Source organism: Palaemon carinicauda, chromosome 45, assembly GCF_036898095.1.
Source record: "Palaemon carinicauda isolate YSFRI2023 chromosome 45, ASM3689809v2, whole genome shotgun sequence".
Lineage (NCBI taxonomy): Eukaryota > Metazoa > Arthropoda > Malacostraca > Decapoda > Palaemonidae > Palaemon > Palaemon carinicauda.
In genome coordinates this window covers 13,511,352-13,533,333 of record NC_090769.1, presented here as the reverse complement: position 1 = coordinate 13,533,333, position 21,982 = coordinate 13,511,352, and the positions used below count along the sequence as shown (strand labels likewise).

Below are 21,982 nucleotides of genomic sequence, written 5' to 3'. Positions count from 1 at the left end.
AGTCTGCTTCAAGAGAGATCTGATCCTGAGTAGGAGAGATATCAATCACATCTTGAGGTACAGGTAGATGAATTATTAACCTTGAAGCTCAGCAATTAAAACCTAGGAATAGTTTTTGTCATTGGTTTAGATGAAAATTTTGGGGCAGCCACAAAACCAGACAGAGAAGCAAAAGTGAACTTGAAAAATGTCTTGAAAGCTCAAGACCTAATACAAACAAACAAGAAAAAAAAGTTATGGTGGAAAACAAGTTAACAAAGTCACAAGAGTTTTTGAAACCTAGCATAAGTTCTGTAGCAGGGTAAAAATTTGCAGAAATTCTGTCCTGTCTGCTTCAATAGTGAATGCTAGCTACTTAGCCCAGTGATGGGGGGTGTATACAATGTTATGTGGCTACTTAATCCAGAATAATTCTTTTTAAATTTTCTTTGCAAAGATCGTGCTTGAAGGATAAAGATTATGAATATTGGGGAAGTGAAGTACGGTATTGAAATAAATTTATAAATTTTATGAAAATTAGTCATATTGATCAATTAAATTAGCTTCATATCTATAATCGAACTGATTTTATAAAATTCTAAATAAACAAGCTCAGAACTCAATTTATGAAATCTATTCAAAACCTACAGTTTTTACTCACCTTACATAGGATATGTAAGTTATCCATCTTAAGTATATAGGAATGGTGGAAAAGTTTACGAAGAATCCAGAGAAAAGTAGAACTGGTATGGACGTGATAGGTCCCAAGAACACTGCACCCTGTAAAAAAGATTTTATATTACAAAGAATCTAACAAAAAGTAAGTCTAGTAAGGGGCATGATAGTTCCCAAGAGCCTTGGTTCTTGTAAAAAGAATTCATATGTAAAATTGCTAGGGTATTTTTTTATCTTGATCTGGTAAGTTAAATTTTTACTTCATAAGTTTTGAGGAGGACTGAATTTTTATTGTTATCGGTGATGTATCAGATCAACTGGTTGATTACATCACACGATCAGATTTTTAAAATGTTATTTTTGGGCTCAAGCCATGGCGTCCTGATGGAAGGTTCCTGTTTGGTAGCTTCCTTGGGTATAAGACTACTAAGATATTCCCAGAGAATTTAACCACAGGTTATCACAGAATTCTAACTTCTGGAGCGAGTATCTCAAAGGTTTCCCTTTAAGACATCGTAATACAACAGGGGACACGCATGTCTGGTCGTGCCACATAGCTATCTCCACCCCGAACAGAGTTAACGCTTCGGTGTGTAAGGGCTGAGAATAGCTGGGAGCCGTTCCACAGCTAATCTCACTCGTGGCTACTACTGATACTCGAGACGTAAACAAACGGACGCCATTGCTCTAATGACGTCACGCGCGTCTTTATCCTTTGTTTAGTAGCTGCCCTACTGAGACGGATTTTCCCTTGTGTGAACTTTATCGTTTTGCATCTTCGCTATGTCGTTACCTTCAGCCTCGCCTTCTTCTGGAAAGTTGAGTACAAGGTTCCAGTATTGTTTAATTAAGCTCTGGCCGTAAAGTAAATATTATTTCGCGAAATAATTGATGTTTTGTGGCGGAGCTGTGCCTCTACCGGACCCGCCATTTTATGGCGTCGTTGTTGTTTTGCATGTCTTATTTAGTTAGCCACAACAACGCTTCCGGCATTATATACTAATCGAATACATTAGTTTATTTAGTCTTCATAGCTAGGAACTTTTATATCGTGTTTAGACGCTTTTTATCGGTCATCGATTGACCTCATACCAGTCGGCTACTTTAGCCCCCAGGCCAGGAGCCTATATACAAGTGTTCATGCATGATTTATCAGTGATCCTAGACTAAGTTATGAAGATAGTGGCATTATTATTTTACAATACTTTTGACTAGTGATGCAAATGTTTTCGCCTTCAGGGACCATATAGGGGATAGGCTAGTCAGTGATTCTTTCTAGCCTAACCTAACCTTAGGACCCCTATATGCTTCCTTCATCCCCTGCCTTGGCACTCCCTCTAATTAGCCTTGATCCCTTTTCTGAGTAAAGGGATTTATTGTCTAATAGAGTATTTTATCGCCTCTCAGTCCTCCCTAAAGGAATGAACCCCCTTTAGGATTGCGTCTGAGAGTGAGGTTAGGCTAGCCTACCTCTATGGCTAGGATAGTCTACGACTTTCCTGCGATAGCGATACGTCTTCTTCCTTGCCTAGTTCAGGACTTTTAGCCCTGATCTAGGCCGGGTTAGGAAGGTTTCTCTGTTCCATGCTGAAACTGTACTCTTGCACCGTTTTAGCCGATCAGCCTATTCTTAGGTTAGGGAGTGTCCTCCCTTCCCTTTGTGGCCGCTCTGGTACAGAAACCCTTCCTGGGAAGACCCCTCTCTTCTCCCTCCCCACCTATCTCTTGTATAGCCTAGCCTATGCTTAGGTTAGTTTATACTCATCTGTCCCCTGTCCTACAAATCCTCCTTAGGGTGGAAGAGTAGGGCTACCCGAGCTTCCCTGTGCTGTCCGCTCTGGTACATATACCTTCATAGTGTCCTATAAGGTTAGTTACTAGTGTAGCTCTGCATAGGGGAGTCTCCCCCCCCCCCCCCCTCTTGGGTGTTCCCTAGTCCTCCCTTGGGCTACCTGCTCCCGGTCCCTAGTGACCCCTGCTTATGGATGCTAGAGCCTGTCTCTATCATGGGTACACCCCCTCAGGGAGGGGGAGGGATGTCTGGAACCCTGACGGTACTTCCTGCATCCCTTCCTCCCTCCCCCTGTCTCTCTATCTATCCGGGTGCCGGTCTCTTGCCGCCTCTACTGCCGGCAATACCTGCCTCCCTCTTGGTGACTTCCCTACCCTTGCCGCCAGCCCCCCGTGTACCGAGGGACTGCCGGCTGCCGCCGGCTACTACCGGCGGCTCTCCTACTCCTATCTATTCGTCCGCTTGCCGGTCGATCTCCGGAGTGCCGGCATATACTGCCGGCAACCCGATACTACCTGTACCATCCTTACCCCAGTCACCAATCCGGCATCCTCCGGCTGCCGGAGCCGCCGCTCCCTGCCGGCGTGCCGCCGTTGTGCCGGCGGCCGCCATCCTGGTATCTAACTGACTTTGAAAATTGTCTGTTCTAGTGCCAGAATCTATGCTGGAGCGAGCTCCGGCGTGCCGGCGGCTTGCCGGATGCCCCGGAGGCGTCAAGAATACTTGCACCCCCTCTCTGTAGCTATCATAAGACTAAGATAGCCCTACCTTGCAAATAGATAAGCTGCTTTGCTTCTAAGATCAGTACCTAGTACTGCTCTATTAGTGATCATGCTGTCTCTTTGCATTCTTCTATTTCCAGCATGCTATGTGCATCTTAGCGCGGCTGGTTGCCAGAAGCAGTTACCCTTAATGAGGCCTTCTGGCTCTTATCTGGGAACCGAATGAATTCGATCCCAACCTTGTCCTTGGCTTTCCATGGAGTTCCAATATAATGGGAATCCTAGGAAACTATATCCAATGATCTCGGTCATTTGGATTATCCCAGGACCAAGCCTATGGTAACCAGCCGGGCGAGATGCATGGAGCGTGTTCTCCTTTACTGTTTCATTCTCTATGCATCACACCTTCCTTAAGTTAAAATTAATGATTAATATTAACTTAATTTAAGAGCCATTCCTATGACTCCCCCATACTCATTTTCTCTTTCTTCCACAGGAGGAGCAGATGAAGTGCGATTTCGCCTACTGTGCTGTGAAACGCTCGCAGTTTTACGGACATACGGCGTGCAGGACTCACGCCCCTTGCTCAGACAAGAAAGGGGATTGGAAGTTCTGGAATCCACTGGAATGTACGGTCTGCCAGGCCTACCTAGTTGAGGCCTTCCATAACCCTCCCTCAGCGGAGGTTAGAGACATTGCTCGTGAGAAACTGCGCAAGTGGGTGCGTGGTTTTCAGAGAAATGCTACTGGACCGTACCTGGCCACCGAAGAACTGAGGTCCCTGTTGTTCCCTAAGGCCTCCCCTGACTCAGTGGTTCCAAAGGAAGCAATCCCCACTGTCCAAATTACGGTGGAACCTGATGTGGTCATGGCTCAGTCCATGCACGAGTGTCGTTTGGATTCCGAGGATGATGAACAGATCTCTGACGTCTCGGAAGACACGGAGAAGACGCTTATGGCTCAAGGAGCCGAAGAGGACGAAGACAAGGTGGAATACACCGAGTCGGAGATTGGAGCTACTCCCTCGTCCATCCCTCCGCCTACTCCTACACCGACGGAATTGTCCCTTCCGTCTACCTCCTCGACCCCGGATCCTTCCTCTTCTACCCAAGAACTGATCCGACTGATTAGAGCTGTCATGGACGACAGACTGAAGGAGAACCAGGAGTCCATCAGGTCTATGATTGGATCCAGAGACACGAAGAAGATCTCGGTCAAGGATCTCCCAGCTTGCTCTCATGCCAACCCGTGGAGGTATGCAGAGCATATGGTTATTGCGACCGGCAGGATCTTTGTTAGTGACAAGATCGGCACGGTCCCGTTGGAAGATGTGGAGTTCTTCCCAAGCTTCGAGGCCTACCCGGACTGTTACGTCTGACTTCGTTCCGAACCTGCCTCGAAGGAGGAGACCGAACCTAAAGAAGAGATAGTGTTCGATCTCGCAAAGGCCCAGGCTATGCTAGCCTCCGCATTTAAGAGCAGGGGCTTTACCTGCTCTAAGCTTCCTGCCTTGAGCAAGAAGCATCCTACTTATGTCGCACCTGACACTGCGATTCTTCCATTTTTGGAAAAGGCCTTAGCTGCATGCCTTAAAGCGGCGGAAGAAGGAAAACCCTGCCCTGCACTGGAGGAGTGCAGACCCTTCTCCATCGTGACACCCCCTGACACTAGGCAATGGAAAGATGTCCAACATACTTTCGTCGTGGGTAGGCTCGATCCTGACGTCGCCGGACGTCAGTTTAATGAAGACCTCCCTAAGCTCAACGATCACCTCCTTCGCCGGGAACAAGACACGAAGGAGAGGCTTGCAGCATCGCTTTCTCATCAAGTCCAACTTGAAGTAATGGCCTGTGACACAGCAGTACCTGATCACTACATGGTACTGGCCAAATCCCACTTACTCACGGTAATGAAGGACTTGTACCATTTCATAAAGGCTCGTAGAGCCTGTCGTGAATTCGTGTTTGTCGGTGCCACCGTGAAACACGAACCCCGGAGGCTGATTTCCTCCAACATCTGGGGAAAGCACCTGTTTCCTTCTGACCTTGTCAAGGAAATAACTGACAGAGCCGCCACGGAGAATAGGAACCTTCTCCACAAGTGGGGCATGTCCAGAAAAAGGAAAACCTCTCAGGACGATGGACCTCAGCCTAAGAGGAAACCTCAGAAGCCGAAACCCCAGCAACGTCAACAACGACGTCAGTTTCCGGGACCCGCTACCTCCCAAGTGGTTGCCCAACCACAACAGACCTTTCAATTGGTCCCCCAACCGGTGTTGTCACAGTCACCGGTCTTCACCCCTGCCTTTGAGCAGCCATCCACTACCTTTCATGCCAGAGGTAGAGGCTCGTCCAGGGGTGCAAGCAGAGACGCCTCTCGTCGTCCCTCCAGAGGTAGAGGAGGAAAGGGAGCTAGCGGCCGAGGCAACAAGTCCTCGGGACACCAGAAGCAATGAAGTGCTTCCGGTGGGAGGAAGACTCCGCCAATTCCAGGATCGTTGGACCTTCGATCCTTGGGCACACAGCATCATCAAGAACGGTCTAGGCTGGAGTTGGGTGCAACCACCCCCAATCTTCCAGCGGTTCTTTCAACCATCAACCCCCATTCTGGAAGAATATGTTCTAGACCTCTTGAACAAGAAGGTGATAAGGAAGGTAAAGTCCACCAGGTTCCAAGGGAGACTGTTTTGCGTTCCCAAGAAGGACTCAGACAAGCTCAGAGTCATTCTGGACTTATCCCCCCTCAACAAGTTCATAGAGAACAACAAATTCAAGATGCTGACGCTTCAACAAATAAGGACCCTTCTGCCTCAAGGTTCCTACACGGTCTCTATAGACCTGGCGGATGCCTATTGGCACATTCCAATGAACCATCACGCTTCCTCCTACCTAGGATTTCGACTCCAAAGGAAAAGCTACGCCTTCCGGGCCATGCCATTCGGCCTCAATGTGGCCCCTCGGATCTTCACAAAGCTGGCGGATGCCATAGTACAACAGCTCCGCCTAAGAAACGTCCAGGTGATGGCCTACCTCGACGACTGGCTAGTCTGGGCTCCATCGCCCGAAGAGTGTACAAAGTCTTGCGACGAAGTTACCCAGTACCTAGAACACCTGGGATTCAAGATCAACGAGAAGAAATCTCGCCTCTCTCCGGCTCAGAAGTTTCAGTGGCTGGGAATCCACTGGAATCTTCAGTCACACCGCCTTTCCATCCCCCAGAAGAAAAGGAAGGAAATAGCAGGGTCTGTCAAGCGACTACTGAAATCCAAACGCATTTCAAGACGACAGCAGGAACGAGTTCTAGGCTCTCTACAATTCGCCTCAGTGACAAACCCAGTGCTTCGTGCACAGCTAAAGGATGCCGCGGGAGTCTGGAGACGATCGGCATCCATCGCTCGAAGAGACCTCAAGAGACGGCTTCCAAACAGACTTCGACGCCTCCTAAAGCCGTGGTCGGAAGCAATGGCCCTGAAAAGGTCCATTCCTCTCCAACACCCTCCTCCATCACTCAACATCCACACGGATGCCTCACTGGAGGGCTGGGGAGGTCACTCCCACCTGAAACAAGCTCAAGGGACCTGGTCTCCACTATTCAAGACGTTCCACATAAACATCTTGGAGGCCATGGCGGTCCTTCTTACTCTGAAGAAGCTATCCCCGCCGCCCTCGATCCACATCCGTCTAACCCTAGACAACTCGGTGGTAGTTCGTTGTCTCAATCGCCAGGGCTCAAGATCGCCCCAGATAAATCAGGTGCTTCTCCCAATCTTCCGTCTGGCGGAGAAGAAGAAGTGGCACCTGTCTGCAGTTCACCTACAAGGATTCCGCAACGTGACAGCGGATGCTCTATCTCGGACAAACCCGATAGAGTCGGAATGGTCTCTAGACGCAAGATCATTCTCCTTCATCTCTCATCAAGTCCCAGAACTTCAGATAGATCTCTTTGCAACGAGCGACAACAATCAACTTCCTCTGTACGTAGCCCCGTACGAGGACCCCAAAGCAGAAGCGGTGGACGCCATGTCACTGGACTGGAACAGATGGTCGAAGATATACCTGTTCCCTCCCACCAACCTTCTGTTGAAAGTCCTCTCCAAACTGAGAACCTTCAAAGGGACAGCGGCCCTAGTGGCTCCCAAGTGGCCCCGGAGCAACTGGTACCCCCTGGTCCTGGAGCTGCAGCCCAAGCTGATCCCTCTCCCGGGCCCAGTTCTCTCTCAACAAGTACAGAAGTCGACTGTCTTCGCTTCATCATCGAAAATCAAGGACCTTCATCTCATGATTTTCTCTCCCTTGCCGCAAAGAAGAGGTTTGGGATCTCGAAGAAAAGTCTAGACTTCCTAGAGGAATACAAGACCGAATCCACGAGACGGCAATACGAATCATCCTGGAGGAAATGGGTCTCCTTTGTTAAAGCAAAAAATCCTAAAGAAATCACCATTGATTTCTGTATGTCCTTCTTCATTCACCTTCATGGACAAGGATTAGCAGCCAATACGATTTCAACCTGCAAATCGGCTTTGACTAGACCAATTCTATATGCTTTCCAAATTGATCTGTCCAACGACATCTTTAACAAACTGCCGAAAGCATGTGCTCGCCTACGCCCAGCACCCCCTCCGAAACCGATCTCCTGGTCACTAGACAAGGTGCTCCATTTCGCCTCCAACTTGGACAATGATTCATGCCCCCTCAAGGATCTGACTCAGAAAGTTATATTTTTATTTGCTCTCGCCTCGGGAGCTCGAGTCAGCGAAATAGTGGCATTATCAAGAGAAGAGGGACACATCCTGTTTGCTGATTCAGGAGAAGTGACCCTCTCCCCCGATCCGACGTTTCTCGCCAAAAATGAATTACCCACCAAAAGATGGGGCCCTTGGAGAATATGCCCCCTGAAGGAGGATGTCTCTCTATGTCCAGTAGAGAGTCTCAAGGTCTATCTTCGCAGAACTTCAAACTTTGGTGGAGGCCAACTCTTCAAAGGAGAAACATCGGGCAGCGACCTGTCACTGAAACAATTAAGAGCGAAAATCACCTACTTCATTCGCAGAGCGGATCCGAACAGTACACCCGCTGGTCATGATCCTAGAAAAGTGGCATCTTCTCTGAACTTCTTTCAGAGCATGGACTTCGAGAGCCTTAAGAACTTTACGGGCTGGAAGTCCTCGCGAGTTTTCTTTAAACATTATGCGAAACAAGTGCACGAAATCAAACATTTTGTGGTAGCCGCAGGTAGTGTTATGAAACCTGCACCTAACTCTGCGTAGAACAGTGAGTTACTTGGGACTCTAACTCTTCGGGTGCCTATGTTGACCCTCGAGTGATTCATAGTGATGTCTAAAAACACTTAGTGCTTTTATAACTGTTCTTATCCCAGGTGAAATGTCATAGTGTCACACAAGTGCCGCATGCCTTGAGCATGATGTGTTATTTAAAGACTTGCGTTCCTCGAGAACGAGTACCTACTAATCCTGAAATTCCCTTTCAGATTCAAGAGCAAGCCTTTATTTCTATGTACATTATTATTACTGTAAATGAACTTTACTTTTGCTGTAAATTATTTAATTTCTGCATTGTGAAATAAAATTTCTATTTTATTACTTATGCGTCTCTTTCAGCTCCTACTTACTATGAAATACATACTGTCATAGTTTTATTTATTCCTCCTTTCTTATGGTCATGAAGAATTTAAGATGTCTATTCCTAAATTATATTCACCTTGTCTCAGTAAGGTTCCTACACGAATACTTACTTCTGATAATCAGGAGATGAACTCTACACACTGTGCCCAACCACCACTGGCCTACTTCAGAATGTTCCTATACAAATATCAAACATTCTGCTTCATCTCTAAGCTCTTAAAAGCTCTTCTGTCAAGATGAATAGCCCTTCAATACCACTTTGACGTCGGCATAGCCCATGGGAACTTCCTACCAATGGGGGGCAGGATACTTCGTTCCTATGGTTCTTACCTAAGATTACTTTGCTGTTTTGTCAATGCCTAGGCACTTAACTCTGGGGGAAAATCTACCACGATACATTGATTCTCTGGTACTCTTCCATCAGGACGCCATGGCTTGAGCCCAAAAAACGGATTTTGAGCGAAGCGAAAAATCTATTTTTGGGTGAGATAGCCATGGCGTCCTGATGGACCCTCCCTACTACTTCGTTCAGTTTGTTCCCACCCTACACAATTGTATCATGGTGATGGGCAGCAACTGGCGCCAGGATAAAGACGCGCGTGACGTCATTAGAGCAATGGCGTCCGTTTGTTTACGTCTCGAGTATCAGTAGTAGCCACGAGTGAGATTAGCTGTGGAACGGCTCCCAGCTATTCTCAGCCCTTACACACCGAAGCGTTAACTCTGTTCGGGGTGGAGATAGCTATGTGGCACGACCAGACATGCGTGTCCCCTGTTGTATTACGATGTCTTAAAGGGAAACCTTTGAGATACTCGCTCCAGAAGTTAGAATTCTGTGATAACCTGTGGTTAAATTCTCTGGGAATATCTTAGTAGTCTTATACCCAAGGAAGCTACCAAACAGGAACCTTCCATCAGGACGCCATGGCTATCTCACCCAAAAATAGATTTTTCGCTTCGCTCAAAATCCGTTTTTCATTAGTAAAATAAATTTTTGAATATACTTACCCGATAATCATGTAGCTGTCAACTCCGTTGCCCGACAGAATTCTACGGGAGGGATACGCCAGCTATCACTATACTAGAAGGGGGTGTACTCACAAGCGCCACCTGTGGCCAGGTACTACAGTACTTGTTGTTGACGCCACCTCACTTTTTCCTCGGTCCACTGGTTCTCTATGGGGAGGAAGGGTGGGTCAATTAAATCATGATTATCGGGTAAGTATATTCAAAAATTTATTTTACTAATGAAAATAACATTTTTCAATATTAAACTTACCCGATAATCATGTAGCTGATTCACACCCAGGGGGGTGGGTGAAAAACCAGTGTACAAGACTAAAGGATAGCTAAGTATCCCGTATTTCATATAATCAGTTATCCACAATAACAATGAAATAATAAGTACCTGGTAAGGAAGTCGACTTGAGCCGTTACTCTGCCTTTAATAAGATCGTCTTCCTTACTGAGCGCAGCGTTCCTCTTGGAAGGCTGAATCAACTCAAAGGTGCTAAAGTATACAGGGCTGCAACCCATACTAAAGGACCTCATCACAACCTTTAACCTCGGCGCTTCTCAAGAAAGAATTGACCACCCGCCAAATCAACAAGGATGTGGAAGGCTTCTTAGCCGACCGTACAACCCATAAAAAGTATTCAAGAGAAAGGTTAAAAGGTTATGGGATTATGGGAATGTAGTGGCTGAGCCCTCGCCTACTACTGCATTCGTTGCTACGAATGGTCCCAGGGTGTAGCAGTACTCGTAAAGAGACTGGACATCTTTGAGATAGAATGATGCGAACACTGACTTGCTTCTCCAATAGGTTGCATCCATAACACTCTGCAGAGAATGGCTCTGTTTGAAGGCCACTGAAGTAGCCACAGCTCCCACTTCATGTGTCCTTACCTTCAGCAAAGCAAGGTCTTCTTCCTTCAGATGAGAATGTGTTTCTCTAATCAGAAGCCTGAATAGTAAGCAACTGAGTTCTTAGAACTTGGAAAAGAAGGTTTCTTGATAGCACACTATAAGGCTTCTGATTGTCCTTGTAAAGGTTAAGACCTTTTTAGATAGTACCTAAGAGCTCTAACTGGGCAAAGTACTCTCTCCAGTTCATTCCCCACCAAGTTGGACAGGCTTGGGATCTCGAACGACTTAGGCCAAGGACGTGAAGGAAGCTCGTTTAGCAAAAACCGAGCTGCAAGGAACATGTAGCCGTTTCAGATGTGAAAACAATGATCCTGCTGAAGGCGTGGATCTCACTTACTCTTTTAGCTGTTGTCAAGCACACGAGGAAAAGAGTTTTTAATGTGAGGTCCTAAAAAGAGGCTGATTGGAGAGGTTCAAATCTTGATGACATAAGGAACCTTAGGACCACGTCTAGATTCCAGCCTGGAGTGGACAACCGACGTTCCTTTGAGGTCTCAAAAGACCTAGGGAGGTCCTGTAGATCTTTGTTGGTGGAAAGATCCAAGCCTCTGTGGCGGAAAACCGCTGCCAACATACTTCTGTAACCCTTGATCGTAGGAGCTGAAAGGGATCTTACTTTCCTTAGATATAACAGGAAGTCAGCAATCTGGGTTACAGTGGTACTGGTTGAGGAAACTGCATTGGTCTTGTACCAGCTACGGAAGACTTCCCCTTGAGACTGATAGATTCTGAGAGTGGATGTTCTCCTTGCTTTGGCAATCGCTCTGGCTGCCTCCTTCGAAAAGCCCCTAGCTCTTGAGAGTCTTTCGAAAGTCTGAAGGCAGTCAGACGAAGAGCGTGGAGGTTCGGGTGTACCTTCTTTACGTGAGGTAGACGTAGAAGGTTCACTCCTAGAGGAAGAGTCCTGGGAATGTCGACCAGCCATTGCAGTACCTCTAAGAACCATTCTCTCGCGGGCCAGAGCGGAGCCAACCAACGTCAGCCGTGTCCCTTTGCGAGAGGAGAACTTCTGAAGTACCCTGTTGACAATCTTGAACGGCGGGAATGCATACAGGTCGAGATGGAACCAATCCAGCAGAAAAGCATCCACGTGAACTGCTGCTGGGTCTGGAATCGGAGAACAATACAATAGGAGTCTCTAGGTTATCGAGGTAGCGAACAGATCTATGGTTGGCTGACCCCACAGGGCCCAAAGTCTGCTGCAAACATTCTTGTGAAGGGTCCACTCTGTGGGGATGACCTGACCCTTCCGGCTGAGGTGATCTGCCATGACATTCATACCGCCCTGAATGAACCTCGTTACCAGCGTGAGCTTTCGATCTTTAGACCAGATGAGGAGGTCCCTTGCGATCTAGAACAACTTCACGAAAGAGTCCCTCCCTGCTTGAAGGTGTAAGCCAGGGCTGTGGTGTTGTCAGAGTCCACCTCCACCACTTTGTTAAGCTGGAGGGACTTGAAGTTTATCAAGGCCAGAAGAACCGCCAACAACTCCTGCAATTGATGTGAAGTGTCCTTTGCTCCTGATTCCATGTTCTCGATCATTCCTGTCCGTCCAAAGTCGCACCCCAGCCCGTGTCTGATGTGTCCGAGAGGAGACGGCGGTCGGGTTTCTGAACAGCCAAAGGTAGACTTCCTTGAGAAGAAAGCTGTTCTTACACCACGCGAGAGAAGACCTCCTCTCTTCGGAAACAGGAACTGAGACCGTCTCTAGCGTCATGTCCTTTATCCAGTGAGCAGCTAGATGATACTGAAGGGGGGGAGGTGGATTCTCCCTAACACGATGAACAGGGCCAGCGATGAAAGTGTCCCTGTTAGACTCATCCACTACCTGACTGAGCATCGGTTCCTTCTCAGCATGCTCTGGGTGCATTCTAGGGCTTGGAAGATCCTTGGAGCCGACGGAAAAGCCCGAAAAGCTCGACTCTGAAGATCCATACCCAGGGAGACAATGGTCTGGGATGGGATGAGCTGAGACTCCTCAAAATTGACCAGGAGGCCCAGTTCCTTGGTCAGATCCATAGTCCATCTGAGAATCTCCAGACAGCGACGACTTGTGGGAGCTCTTAAAAGCCAGTCGTCTGACGGAGCCGGACACAAGATCATGGTACTGCTGCACAGTCTGTGAACTGTCAACCATGGGGAAGCGAGGAAGTACAGTGACAACCCGAAGCTGTCTAGACTGTCTGGGTCGTACAGACAACTCCTTATCGGGTTGCTGAGGTTGCCGCACTGCGTCACAACAAGTCACTTCTGCTGGTTGTTGAACGTCTTCCCAGTGACACACTGACTCCGTAAACAAAAAATCCTTTAACAAGGACTAAGCTTGGACTGTATGTCTTGCAACACAGCTCAAGGTCTAAGGGAGCAGGTGTGGTAACAGACGGGGTTAGTGACTGAAGTGGAACCATTACCTTCCCTGGAAGCATGTTATGCTTAAATAAAAGTCCATAGGAGGCTACGCAGCTAAAGGCTCCTCTCCAATTGACAGAGTCCTCAAGGGAATATCAGAAGGAGGGAGAAAAGCACTTTCTCATCTACAGGGACCATATCCGAGAAAAGTTAAGTTCTCTCAGTGAGGGTTACAATGGTGCAAAAGCAGCAGACTAGAAGGCAACATTATGAAACTGCTTGACAGTCTAGTGAGTTGGCAACAACCAAAGATGTATGACTGAGAAGCATGCGGTAAGGTATGCAGAGCATGTTGTATGCAGAGCATGCTGTATGCAGAGCATGCTGTATGTAGAGCATGTTGTATGCAGAGCATGCTGTATGCAGAGCATGTTGTATGCAGAGCATGCTGAATGCAGAGCATGCTGTATGCAGAGCATGTTGTATGCAGAGCATGCTGTATGTAGAGCATGTTGTATGCAGAGCATGCTGAATGCAGAGCATGCTGTATGCAGAGCATGTTGTATGCAGAGCATGCTGTATGCAGAGCATGCTGTATGTAGAGCATGCTGTAAGGTAAGCAGAGCGTGTTGCATGGCGTTTAACATTTCTCAGAAATTCCATGACCAGTGCTAGAGTGCTTCATGCATGCTTGCATGGGGTTTTAATATCAACATAATATTTACCTTACATTCATAACTCATGATTCATTTTAGTTTTGAAGATATTTTTGCCATATTTTGCGATATTGTTAAAAATATATTGCAAGGAATACATATATATTTTTATATAAGTAAGACAAATAACCTCCATTATCATAATGTTTGTGTAGGCATACATGTATATGATTACAAACGCAAGTTATGAAAGTAATGAGGTGTTATTATTGTCATTTGTTATTTCTCAAGTTGAGGAGAAAGTGGCAGATGCATGCGTTGAGGTGGCTGACTCATAGCATGAGGTTGCTGCCTCAAGAGTTGCGCTTGCTGTAAGGGTTGCGGATGCGCAGTAGCAGGTTCCTGAGGAACGAGTTAAGGTTCCTGAGGTGTGAGCTGTGAGCGATGAGGTAGTGGCTGCGCAGAACACAGTAATTGTCTCGCGAGTTGAGGCTCCTGAGGCGCAAGGCTAAGGTGTTGTGGTTGCCTTGAGGAGGGTTGAGCTCGCTGCAGCGAGAGCTGAGGAGACTGACTCATGGATGGGAGAGGTTGTTGTACCTCAAGAGAGTGTTGCCTCACTGGTGGAACTGCAAGTGGAAGCGGAGGAAGTAAGGAATAATCTTCCTGTTCCCATTGCTGAGGTTGCCTTAAGGAAGGCGGAGGGAGCTGCACACCACTGGAAACAGTAAACTCAGAACGTGCTAAGGTATTCTGAGGAGCCTCAACATCGTACGCCTGGCAGGCAGTACTGCGGTCAGGCGGAGCGATCGCAGGAGGAGGTGTAACCTTCTCAGCCTGAAACTCACGCATTAAGACCCCAAGCTGCGACTGCATGGACTGCAGCAAAGTCGTCTTGGGATCAACGGACTATAAGGTCTGTTGTGGCATCGCCTTACCTCTCTTAGGAGGTGTGCAGTCACCTGAGACTGAGGAGAGTCAGAGCTAACCCAATGACTGCATCCGGGTTGTTGAACTCTAACTTCGTACGTCTGGCATAGGTCTGGACTTTACGTTTAAGAGGTCTTGAGACCTGAGACCAGCGTTTTCTCCCCGAAATTTCTTCTGCAGACGAGCAAAATAAGGGCTCAATCGTCTGCGGGTGGGAGTGACGGTCTCTTAAGACACGCCCGCAACCACCGAGGATACTTCTGTGCGCCGATCAAGGCCTGCCGAACCCTTTTGCCCTTCGACATTGCTTCTCCCCTGGGCTTGGGAGCTTGCAAGAGGTCCCGGACTGGGAGGACGACTGGCACCCACAGAAGTACCCTCACGCACAACACTGACACACTTTGCGCTAATCACTTATCACTTTTGATTTTCTGTTTGCACTTATTTCACTGAACTCGAAACTTTAAGTGGTTTGTACCTGAAACACGCAATTCTATCCTTTCTCAAAAGTTAGTAATTGCGAAAACAGAATTACAATGTAACAGAAAAATCTAATGAAAGATAAATAATTCAGTGGCTGGAAAGAGACTAAACACTAGATCAAATAAACTACGTTTAAAATCTCTCACCGCATAAAGCTTGAGAACAAGAAAAACTCTAGAAACGTTTACCTTCTTCCCCTAAAGAGACTAGGGAGAAGAGCAAAAACGATAACAACGTTACTCGCTTGAGCGAAACGTTTATCCTCCTCTTTCTCCCTCCGTCTCCATCTCTCTCTCTCTCTCTCTCTCTCTTGACTTAGAACCTGAGAGAAGAGCCCAATCATATATATCGTTAAAACATATTATTGTTAAAGGAAAATATTTCCCAAAATGAAAAGTTCCTTTGTAGAATTAAAACCATTAAGTTAAGAAGGAATGAACAAAACGCTAGACACGGTTACTCTTACTGCAACGTGACACCGTGAAAACTCTCTCGCTATCGTAACGATAGAGCGCAAGTTGAACGTTCTGAAACGTCAACAACTACAGAGACAAAACAAAACGTTAGTTCAACTTTGAAAACAGTACGAGACTATCAAAGAAATTCTTTCAAAAACATTAAAATAGCATAATATGTTAACAGGTAAAACCGAAATGACGGGCTCAATGTTAATTAACTTCGGTACAAGAAAAGACCGCCTACCATTAGGAAAGGTCGAATATATAAAAATTAATTTTAATAATTTTAAAATAAAAGGAAGTTAATCGAAGAGGCCTATAAAAGGCGGAGAGATATAAAATAAATCTATAACTTTTGTTAAGCAAAATTAAGAAAGAGAGTCTATACTCTCTTAGACACCAACACTTCCATCTAAGGGAAGGGTCGGCCATTAAAAGGAGAAAGAGAGTTCATACTCTCTTCGTCACCATAATTAAATTAATTCCAAAAGCTAACTAAGCTAATATAGAAGTTTCTAGTATAGCGAATAGCTGCAAATTTTAGAGAAATACTTCACCAAACCGTGAACAATACTCCAAAATCATAAGCGTATCCAAGAACGTCTTGCCGGAAGCACGACAGAGGAAAAAGTGAGGTGGCGTCAACAACAAGTACTGTAGTACCTGGCCACAGGTGGCGCTTGTGAGTACACCCCCTTCTAGTATAGTGATAGCTGGCGTATCCCTCCCGTAGAATTCTGTCGGGCAACGGAGTTGACAGCTACATGATTATCGGGTAAGTTTAATATTGAAAACTGTAATATTGTTATTCACTATTACTTTTTTATGATTGTAAGCTCTGTCTATCCTTGAGTGAATGCTGCAATCTAATTACATTTAAAAAATTACACTAAAATTATCATTTATTTATTAGAGGTAACATTGACAATGCAGTTTGAAACTAACTAGTACTGTATTAACAACTGTAGTTAACCTGTTATAGACTTCAATCTCAACATTGATTTGCATCATGATGAGTAGGTGAGGTTTATGTTCATGAAATGTTAAACCAAGTCACTAAAATGAATGAACTAATGTTAAAACTCCAAAGCTGAAAGCCTTCAGAAATGTTCAGAAATAAGCTGAAATGTTTCTAACCCATATAAATTTCAAATGAATACTAAGAATAACCTAATCTCATGTATGTGCGAGGAAATATCCACTAAAATTACATTACATGTATTGTAAAATTAAATGAGTAACTGCCGAATTTCAGACCAAAAGAAAATCCTGTGAAAATTATTTTGGTTATTATTAATTTCAACTACAAAATATTACTAAGGCTAGGCAATAGATTGCATGTAAACCTGACCCTAGATTAGCAATGGTTTATTTTTAAAACTTCACTCCTATCTAGTAGCAAGTAGTATTACACCAACTTCTTAGTAACAAATATTATTACACCAGCTTACAAGATTAAATGTCATTCACGATTCTATTTTACTTCACTTCAAACTATTTGCTAAGGACATCAGATACTATTGTTTATTCCTTATAAATTCCGACTCCATAAAATATCTCACCTGTATATTTAAGCAGGCACCTATTGCCAAGCCAAGACTTTGTGCTACAAGCGATGTCATGATACACATAGTGGTAAACATGAAGAATCTGTGAGCTTCAAGAGGCTGATCTGTCAGGAAGTATACCAGCAGCACATACAAGAGAGGGTAGATAACCTGTAAAATATATTTCATCATGAATACTCTGTACAATCAAAAGAAAGTTAATTTTCAAGTCTTATGCTTTGATATTGATGCTGCATTGCATATTGTACAGTATTTATTAATCTACTCTGATGTGTAAACTTCCTTCATGTGGTTATTCTGCTGCTTATTTTGTGTTTAGTACATTGGTACAGGTATTATATAGTAATATTGCAGTTAAAAGAAAAAAATTGCTTTGAGTGTAAAAGTGATTTTACCTGAAAAGGCATATCAGCCATAGTTTTAGCCAAGTAATACGACTTCAAGGAGTACCAGTAGTTAAGATGCTCGCGAATAAATACATTCATCTCCAAAGGGACTGAAAAAACAAATTATCAAAAATTTAATATACAAATTTATGTTTGTTAAAAGCTTATCAAGGTCTAGCAAATTATTTTTATTGCACATCATATTGTCAGGTTACAATTAAGGCAGTGGTAGTCAACTTATTTGTCTTGAAGATGTATAAAAGCACCGGAGCAGATTCTGAGTCCTTCAATATGAAAAGAGTAAATTATGGAATGTCAGGTCAGATACTGATCCATATTCAGTATTTGACTTCTATTGCCAAGTGCAGAGGATAAATCTCTTTAAATAACAATAGTGCTGATATAAAATTATCAATACTCCATGCTGTACAGTACTAGATACTAGGGTGTTTTCAGATTAGATTTGAATAACCTTTAATTCTGTGATCACAGTTTATGTACAGATTATTGTGTTCTGACAATCAATCAATCATAATGCCTGTACATCTCATTACATTACAAGACAACTGTATGTAAGTACTGTACTGTAATCACAACCTTTGTGATTACAGTTCATATATTTTTATGATCAGCTATTGCATCCTTTGTTTTACATCTTTTGTCATCTAAATTTTTATTTTAGATTAAGTTTAGGAATTTGGGCAACGTTGCTCAGGAATGCTGCCTTCAAGTGAAGTATAATTTGGTGCAAATACAAAGTGCTACAGTAATTATGTGGTTCCATAAATGAGTAGCAATTTACTTAGTGATCTTCTTTACTACAGTATTTGTCAAAAGCTTAAAAGTTTATTTATGTAGCGTTTTGCTAGGAAATTACTATCTTAAGCTAGGCTCCTAAAATATAGCAACTATAGTATAACATTATTTACAAGTCTCTACAAATGGCACTTCAGTACTTACATGTGAGAATAGTAGGCATCATGGCAGTAAACATAAGAAAAAGCATACAGAAGAATAAGCACCCTGAGTTGTTGAAAACTTTGCTTGCCTCATTGCCAATGTTGTAATACAAAAGGCCTATGAGAAGACCTATCAGTGTATGAGAGCAGATACGCATTTTCGTCAGCATCTGTTGAGAAAAGTTGGTCATTATTTTTCAAAATCGGGTAGAATTCTCTAAAGTACCTTAGCATCTACAGTTATAGCTTTCAGAGCAAATATTATTTACAGAATATAATTTCTTCAATATCTACATCACTCTTATCAATGAATAAGAGTTCACTCTTACCCCATCTCTGATAATTGAAAGAAAGGTACGCTTGAATAAAATGACGAACTGCTTCCAACCCGATGTTGGGAAGGAGTTAGGAATATCATCAATACTCTCATCTTCTGATACCAATAAATAATGCCTCGTAGAAGGAATATTGACTCTTGCATCACCACCACCTCCCCCTCCTCCGCCACTGTCGCCACCACCGCCACCTCCTCCTCCTCCGGATTCTCTGTGATCTTCATTTGCTGAAATTAAATTTTATGCTGTTATTCATAATTCATAGCAATATCAAATATTACTATTAACAACTACAATAGAAATATATGGGAATTTAGGGTACAAAAATCTGAAAACCTGATGAGCATGATAAGATTGCAGGATTACTCTCTTGAGAAAAGAAGAAAAAGGCTATCAACTTGGGACCTAAAAGGCAGAATCTAGCACACAAAATAAAACAATATTCCCAGTTATAAACAGGAAGTATTCCAGAAGTGAAAGACATATTAAAACATCTTTTTTATAATTTCATGTAACTAGAATGGAACTACTTATTATGAGTTTGTGACACATACCTATAGTGTGTTGCTTTGCAACAACTCCAAGATGGGTGTCTGGGCCTAAGTTGTCACACTTCCCACATCTTACTGCTGTTGTGAGTTTGTGGGTGAACTCTCCATACTCTCCACTAGCAACTTCCATCACTGTGGTAAAGAAATATGGATTTAGATTCAACTGAAAATTTCTTTTTGCTTTAAATAAGAGTAACTACTACTACAAGAGTTTTCTATTTTTAAATGATACATTAATATCCATCTGGAATGGAGATGCCATTATTGGACATTTTCATTAATTACCTATATAAGTAGATGTCTTTTCTAAAGGTTTGTTAATGTCCTAATGTTTACATCAAATTAGCAAGAGGATAATTCATTATGATTATTTTTTCTTTGAAAATTTTCAAGAAATAAAAAATGTATTAAAATTACAATACAGTATTTATTCATTTGAAGGTGTTAGTAAAGGCTACTTACTGAAATCAGCTGGATTATGATATGAAGGGCATTCCAATGACATTGCTGCGAGGAATGGTACCAGACCATGAATTGCTCCTCTGTAAATGCATTGTCCCTCTGACAGTGCATAAAGGTAGTCAAATTTTTCAAATAGTTTGGCTGATGGTTGATGAATAGTGCAGATGATAGTACGTCCTCCCTGGGCCAAAGTCTTGAGTAAGTTGATGCACTGGAAGCTGCTACTACTGTCAAGACCACTGTTGAAGAAGATAAGCTTTAAAGCACCAGTAATAGTCAACCAATAGAGACATTACTCAACATCGGACCCTTACTTGCTTTAATAATGTAATACAGTATTGCACTGTTCAAGTTTTAATAGTATCGTAATTATCTGGAGATAAACCTACTAGAGTTATTGACACACATTCATATTTTAATGAAAAGTTCATCAAAACAAATAATTTGTAGCCCTTTTCTAGATAAACTAAATGATTTCTTTCTATATGGAAACATTTTATTAAGTTTCACTGACAAATACAATTTAGCAGTGATAAATTTTTCAGTAATGGCTCGACTTTATATTGAATACTATACTATACATAACAGTGACAAAATACTAAGAGATTTTAATGAATAGACATTAATTACCTAGTTGGCTCATCAAAAAACATGAGAGGTGGGTTATTAACCAATTCCAAGGCAATTGAGAGCCTCTTGCGCTGGCCACCCGAGAGGTTCAATGCTCTGGTGTCTCGACATTCAGTCAAACTCAGTGTCTCCAAAATTTCATTTATCTGTAAAAGAAACAATACCAATGACATTTCATTACTGTACTATGATAGACAACCAGATTTGTTTTTTATGTTTGTGGCATCATGCTAATATGATATTCTGTAGTAACCTACTAAACTACTGTACTTTAATTCTTTCTACTTTGCAGTCAGCTCAGTATGCAAATTTCCATTGATGAGATACTATACAACAGAATAACACTCAATTGAAAATACAATGCAACATAATAAACGTTGTATTATCTTTCATATAACTCATGTTATTGAAGTCTGTGATGTGATTCTGTCACATGAGCATATACAGCATTAAATTTAATTAAATTAATTTGTAAAAATTAATTCTAATGAATTACATACATAACTTGATTTATCAATGAAAATTTTACCCACTAAATATTCATATACAGTATACTGTATCATTAACATAATTATACAATCACTATCACATTTCATCTTTATCCTTGAACATTTTAGCTTGAGGTTTATATATACTGTACCATTAATATTTTAATATCCAGTAACCCACAATCCCATTTCTAAAAACAAATGACTAACGATAAACATTATGAACTTCAGGGAAACGACTGGGATTGTTAATAAAACATGCCTTCTAACTTAACCTCCTTAGAATGAATGCCACGTTCACTGATAAGCATAAAAGAGACATTTGCCAGCCTAAATGACAAATAAACTTCATACTGCACCAAATCTTTCAGGTTAATTTAATTTGGTCTTTTCCCAGCATGGGAACTTACTCCTTGAGCACCAAAGTAGGGAGCTGTCTTTACTAATGAATAACAATTTGATCTATGAATTTGATTCAAACTAAAGCATAACAAGCAACTTTACAAGGGGGCAGTTATATCTCATAACCATTTTATTATCAAACTATCACCATCGATATAGAGCTGACTGATTAAAATTTTAAATGAATTTCAAAAATATGCCCAAGACCTGTAAACTGATAAACACAACAATAAGAAATACTACTTACTACTTCCTCCTTTTGGTGACGAGACATGCGATCGCCAAGTTTCAAGTTGGCTGACACATTCATTGACTCGATGACGGAAAGGTGCGGGTGGAGATGGTCATCCTGCATTATGTAACAAGACATCTTGCGAAACTTACGCAAATTCCTCTCTCTGCCATTGACTGTGATTGATCCAACTACGTTGCTAATTCTGTTGATGGAAAGTTAAGAATAATAATTCTTAAAATTGTTAGGTCTTGGGTACATCCTGAAAAAAAGGTCAATTATTCAATGCAATCTTGAGCTATTTTATGAATACAATAGTTTATTGCTATTCCAGGAAAAAAAGGTTTTGGTGATTCATCAA

At 43.1% G+C, this 21,982-nt stretch overlaps 1 protein-coding gene and 1 long non-coding RNA gene across 2 annotated transcripts in view; both read right to left on the bottom strand.

Annotated features, from left to right (window-relative positions):
- Positions 1-21,982, bottom strand: part of LOC137634659 (uncharacterized) — a 367,202-nt gene that overhangs the window by 290,388 nt on the left and 54,832 nt on the right. The window lies entirely within an intron of this gene.
- LOC137634806 (ATP-binding cassette sub-family G member 1-like) overlaps positions 1-21,982 on the bottom strand; it is a 31,627-nt gene that overhangs the window by 6,188 nt on the left and 3,457 nt on the right. The window contains exons 3-11 of the mRNA XM_068367354.1: positions 21,637-21,826; positions 20,500-20,645; positions 19,870-20,108; positions 19,411-19,539; positions 18,851-19,083; positions 18,523-18,691; positions 17,572-17,672; positions 17,171-17,326; positions 641-759 (exon numbers count right to left, since the gene is read on the bottom strand). Of these exons, the coding sequence (XP_068223455.1) occupies positions 641-759; positions 17,171-17,326; positions 17,572-17,672; positions 18,523-18,691; positions 18,851-19,083; positions 19,411-19,539; positions 19,870-20,108; positions 20,500-20,645; positions 21,637-21,826 (1,482 nt within the window). The remainder of the gene's footprint in view (positions 1-640; positions 760-17,170; positions 17,327-17,571; positions 17,673-18,522; positions 18,692-18,850; positions 19,084-19,410; positions 19,540-19,869; positions 20,109-20,499; positions 20,646-21,636; positions 21,827-21,982) is intronic.